The sequence below is a fragment of the Artemia franciscana genome, chromosome 17, assembly GCF_032884065.1.
Source record: "Artemia franciscana chromosome 17, ASM3288406v1, whole genome shotgun sequence".
Taxonomy (NCBI): Eukaryota; Metazoa; Arthropoda; class Branchiopoda; order Anostraca; family Artemiidae; genus Artemia; species Artemia franciscana.
In genome coordinates this window covers 15,355,976-15,361,975 of record NC_088879.1, presented here as the reverse complement: position 1 = coordinate 15,361,975, position 6,000 = coordinate 15,355,976, and the positions used below count along the sequence as shown (strand labels likewise).

General features: G+C 34.2%; 1 protein-coding gene across 1 annotated transcript in view; it reads left to right on the top strand.

Moving 5' to 3' along the window:
* The first annotated feature begins 2,234 nt into the window (after nt 1-2,234).
* Nucleotides 2,235-6,000, top strand: part of LOC136037494 (inactive phospholipase C-like protein 2) — a 195,616-nt gene continuing 191,850 nt past the window's right edge. The window contains exons 1-2 of the mRNA XM_065720211.1: nt 2,235-2,477; nt 5,745-5,894. Of these exons, the coding sequence (XP_065576283.1) occupies nt 2,345-2,477; nt 5,745-5,894 (283 nt within the window). The 5' untranslated portion in view covers nt 2,235-2,344. The remainder of the gene's footprint in view (nt 2,478-5,744; nt 5,895-6,000) is intronic.

The following is a 6,000-nucleotide window of genomic DNA, read 5'->3' as shown; positions in this document are numbered from 1 at the left end:
TGGGTTTTGTGTTTTCAGTAAAGGACTAGTTTTTTGCAATCCTACAAACATAAGGAAATATCACCAGTTCATTCATTTGCATTAGTTTTATTGATGTATCTTAGATAGGCCGTAAAGTGATAACTTTTTTCGTTTTAAATTTCAACTTCACTCTTTACTTCCTTTGGAAAATTTTAGTTTTTTTTTAAATTATTGAAACTTAGAACGAATAGAAATCATTACGTATATGAGGGGGTTCGCCTCCTACTCAATACATTGCTCTTTACGCTAAAGTTTGAATTTTGTTGCAATTATTCAAGAATGACCCCTGAATCTAAGAAAACTTAAGCGTAAAGAGCAAGGTATTGATTAGGGGGCGAAAACTTTCATATACGTAATAATTTTGCTTCATTTTAAATTTTAATGTTGATCCTTACTTTCAGTTCAAAGAACCTGTTTTTATATATTTAATTTCTAATCGTTTTATTTAATAATTCTGTGATGTCCAGCACCCCATTCATAGAAAATTTCCTTCCCCTATTAAGAATTACTCCGTGGAAAGATCTTTTCAGTTAACTCCCTCCCCCACCCCTCCACCAGAAATAATCCCCCCTAAAAACGTCTGTATACTTCCCAATAACCAATGATATATGTAAACAATGGGCAAATTTCATAACTTGCATCCCTTCCCCCGGGGACTGTGGGGGATAAAGTCATCCTCAAAGACATAGTTGTTAGATTTTTCGATTATATTTAATAAAATAGTTATCTCAAAATTTCGATCGGGTGACTTCGAGAAAAAAAAACCTGGAATTGGGCCTAGTTGCCCCCAATTTTTTGGTAACTTAAGAAGGGCCCTAGAAATTTTAATTTTAGTTTGAATGAGCCCTTTTATGATAGTCTAGGAACGCTGGATCGATACGATCACCCCCCTAAAAAGAAGAACACACATCCGCGAACTTTCTTCTGGCAAAAAGTACAAAATTCCACATTTTTGCACATAGGAGCTTGAAACCTCTACAATAGGGTTCTCTCATACGCTGAATCTAATGGTGTAATTAAAGGTTTAAATGATGTAATAAAGATTCTATGACTTTTAGGAGATGTTTACCCTTTTTTCGAAAATAAGGCAAATTTTCTCAGGCTCGTAAATTTTGATGGTTAAGTTTAAGCTTGACGAAACATACATATAAAAATTATATAAAAATCCTATTCTTTTGATGTATCTCTTAGTAATCCCCGTTTTTTAAAATTTCGGCTACTACTGAGACGGGTCGCTCCTTACTTACAGTTTGTTACCACGAACTGTTTGATATCATTGTAAATAAGATTTTGATGTTTTGCAAATGTCCTAATATCAGGCTTTTCTTAGGGACGGAGACATGCTGGAACTGAATTGTTTTCATAGGGTCATTGCCTAAGATTATTTATTAGCAGTTCCAGCTATCTAATCTGATATCAGATGGCTATAATTACGACCAAGTCTATAGTTAACCCGTAACCCGGTATAACCCTGATGAAAGTTAACCCAGTGTTACCCTGAGTGAAAGTCATTCCGTTTTTGCTAATTTTGAACACTTGCGAATCCCCTTTAAAATATCACAATCACGTTTTGCCTTACTGTAAATGCTAACCCCCTACAATTTTCCCTTAACACTGAGTAATTTTCAATTAAAAAAAGAGAGATTAGAATTTCTTTTGTTTAATGGAATGCATTATTCTTCCGTTTTTCCATACAACCAGTACTTCCTCTACTCCTGAAAGTTTGGGGGCTCTGCCATATTTTCTCGGAAGAAATAAGGGTTTTCCAAATCTCCATGAGAATCGACAGTAGGTAAAATTAACGATCTGTATTTCGTTGTCTGAGTTAGTGAACTTACGAACATTAGTTTGTGGGGATATTTTGGAGAGCTCAATTTCATTATGTAATGGTTTGGGAAATATATAAAAACTTGGGGAGTGGGTAGTGGATAAAATTTTTAAGGCTGGATAATTTTGATTCGAAAGTAATTTCGAAGTAAAGGTTTGTCCAAACATTTTTGGACTGAATATACTAAAACTAAAAACTAAGAAAAAAAAAAAAACGGTTGAAAGCTACACTATTTTGGATTGCTGGTTATTATAGCTCAGCCAATCGCAGCTATTAAAAGATGTATCATTCACACAGATGTGGTTTAGAAATAAACCAAGATTAACTGTATCCTCTTTGTTCTTACAATAAAACCACAAATTGTGGCAATAAGCTATGCGCAAGCATTAAGACAACGCTTAGTTCAAGGAAATCTTAGAAATGGTTTTCCAAGGACAGTTGAGTTCCTTTTGCAGACTAAATATGCAAGAGGACTTTTCTAAATAAGTTACAAAAATGGAGGATAAATACATTAATGATGAAAATGATAATGAAAATGTTGTCAATTCAGATGGGAGAAGGAGATCAAAAAGTGTTTCTTTTCATAGTAGCGCAAGTATTAGTATTTCAGATAGGCGTGTTTCAAGCGGTAAGCTATAATTTATTCTTATTCCTTATTCTTACATTGCCTTACTTTGTCTTTTCTGTTCTGACCATAGTCACCAATAAGTGAAAAGCAAACTCGCAAGAAGATATATTGATGTGGGTATATAAAGATGAAGCGTGAAGTATGGCAGGTGAAGTAAGGAAAAACATAAGAAATCATAGAAACAAAAAATGCTAAATACTGAAATTCGGAAACATTGGGAAACAGCTTTATTTCTTGTGAGATTTTCAACTGCTAGAGCGACTTTTAAACCGAATTTGAATACATAATGAATGTTTCCCATCTACACGTTTTTTAAGTAAATATTTTCTACAGTTTGTTGTTTCGGGAATTTGGTAATAATACAGTTTTGTATGATAAAGTTGAAACTACGATCAGAAAAAAACCTTTTTTAGGGGCTTGATTTTTACGTAAAGATTTTTGAAGTTGTTTCTTTCTGAATTTGTAGTAATTTGGGATAAAATAATAATATTAAAAAAAAACAATTACAAGAAAACTATATGTAAGAACAAATTATGCTTGTCTTTTTAAAATTAGTGTAGGTTTATATTAGCACTATATATTTTGATTTTTGAGCAAAAAGATGAAATTGTTTACTCCACATATTAAAAGCTATTATCGGTAAATCTTAGCTAATTTGGGTTTTGAATTAAAATGAAAAGTGAAAGATAACATTACAGTTTTGACATTTATAAAAAGGAACTGTTAAAAAGCATAATTTTGTATTTTATTATTAATGAATGTGATTTAAAAAACTTAAATTATTAAATTCACTCCTGCCACCCATAAAATGTTAAAATAAAGCATGGTAGAGGATTAATTTTCAAAATAAATCCCTTTTTTTCTAGTTAAAATATAGGAAAAGAGAGCTGGGATGAAAATTACCTGCGTTTTGTTTCACCCATCGAAACCAAATTGAGTCTGCCTGCTGCTCTTCGTAAGTAAGGAACAACTAGGCCCAATAGTAAACGAAACTCTAAAAAAAACTGAAAAAATTAATACGTCAAAAATTTTTGGTTCTGATGCCGATTCAAACTATCATTAAGTTTAATGCTACCAATCGAAAGCTGTGAGCCTGGAATATTAGCCTGATTTTTCAAAAAAAGGGGAACATCCCCCGAAAATTAAGGAATCTTAACAAAAATGACAATATCAGATTCAGCATATCCGACAACCCTGTTGTAGGGGTTTCAAGCTCCTATTTACAGAACTGTAGAATTTTGTATATTTTGCCAGAAGAAACATCACGGATGCGTATTTTATTATTATTTTTTTCCCAGGTGCGTTCATATACAACCAATTGTCCTAAAAGATCGAAAGGTCTCTCATTCAAACATATATCAAAAGTTACAGTGGTCTTTTAAAGGGATAAAAAAAATTAGAGGGAAACTAGCCCCCCCCCTCACACACCCTTTTTTCTCAAAGAAATTCGATCAAATTTTTGTGACATCTGTTTTGTTCAGCGTCCAATAACGACGCTTTTGGGGATGACATGACCATGCCATATTAATGAGCAGTGATGCTATAGGCACTACTAAAGTTACGTTCTTATTTCAGCACTAAAGAAATGATACCACCCCCTCCTCCCCCTGAGGAAAGAGCTGTAAATTATGCAATTTGCCCATTATTCACATAGTATTTTTTACTGGGATATATATGGACATTTTCAGTGGAAAATCTCGGCAAAGGGAATCCTCCACAAGGAGACTTTTACGGGGAAGGAAATTTTCCAGGGGAAATTTCTAAGGGGAGGGGGTTTGCCAGAATTCTTAGTTTCTCTACGGCTACTCAATTTTACCCATGGAGAATGTTTCGGGGCAATTGTTATGGGAATTTTCACCAGGAAGGACACTGCCTGGGGTGACTTTTTTGGGAAATGTCCCGGGGGAAATTTTTCACGGAGGATAGATTTATGGCTTGATTTGAAAAATGATCAGAAATTAAATAAATAAAAATGTTTTTTTTTCAAATGAAAGTAATGAGAATGTTCTGGGTGATTGTCCGCAGAAGTAGTTGTAGGGAGGGACGTGGTCCTGCTGGAGGGGATGGTTGCTGTATTCGAAAAGGTGCTTGCAGATATGACTTGGGTATGCTGGCTGAGGTGAGGGCCGTAGACGTAATCGAGATGGATAAATTAGATTATTGGTGAGGGTACTGGTCGTGAAAGTGAGTGGTGGTGAAAGCAGTGGTATTGGTGCTGAAGGATTTACGTATGGGGTATGAGACGGTCATGCTACATACAGCAAATACATTATTGGGGACAATAAAGCAAAGGTGTCAAACAATAAATAATGGACATTGGAAGGATTAGGATAAAGATGATGCTGTTGGCGACTCTTGTGGAAATAGCAGTAGTGGATACACTTATGATCTGATGGTATTGAAATTCTGTTGTGAGATGAACGAGTAGATTATTAGTTCAAGGTAGAACGGTAATGTTTTCAAGAAGACCGTGCCATGATTTTTGACAAAAAGATACATTTTAAAGCACCCAATATATCTTGTAAGTCACCAAAGGACAGGGTTAGTCTAACGATAGTAAAGATGAAAATCAAAAAAACCCCGAGTACTTGAAGTTAGCATTTTTTAATTTATTTCAGTAACCTCATAAAACTGGAAAGTTTCCAGTTCCTGTGTGCCGCAAATATAATTTAAACCTTAAGCCATAATAAACAGGCAAAAAAGAGATGGCTGCTCTATTTGCAGCCATCTAAGCCATATAAGAGAAAAACAATAACATGTTTGATTATATTTTTACATTATTCTACATTTGATTTCCATCGTGATCATAAATTTGAACATGTTAGTGGTCTTGGTCTAAGAAAACAAATAATAAATGAATGGGACTTAAAATAAATGAATTCCTTCCCAGCAATAGTTTCGTCTTTCTGTGTAAGCTGAATAGCTCGTCAAAAAACGAATCAACTCAGGAATTTGTCTCAAGGGAGATGTTGAAACTTTTATAAATGGTAATGAAAACTCTCTCTGTACACGTCGTGTCAAAAAAGATTTGTAAAACCTAATCTAAGTTTATCACTTTTGTAAACCAGATCTAAGAGATGTATATACCCAGCATCATCATCAAAATAATCAATCTCGATTTATTAACAACAGTGTTGTTCCGTCATGGTGTTGATAGTACTGTCAGTAAGGCTCTAATGGAACAAAGATCTGCAATCATATTTCAATTTTAACTTTTGGGAAATATTTTACGAAAGAAAACGTCATTGCATTGTATTCCATTTTTAGTTTCTGATTGTTGGAGATGCATGGTAAGAGGAAATACTTTCGTAAAAATACGAGCCAATGCCAGAACGTACCAGCGATATTTCAGCCTGGACGAAGATTTATCATTCATAAGATGGGTTCCCTCAAGCAAAAAGCCATCAAAAGCCTGTAGTAAGTTTTTATATACCCTTATACCCGTTTTTATATACCCTTATTTTATCAGCTTTATTGTATTATAAACTCTTGGAAGATGAACCAGCCTTAGAGACAGTTAGAC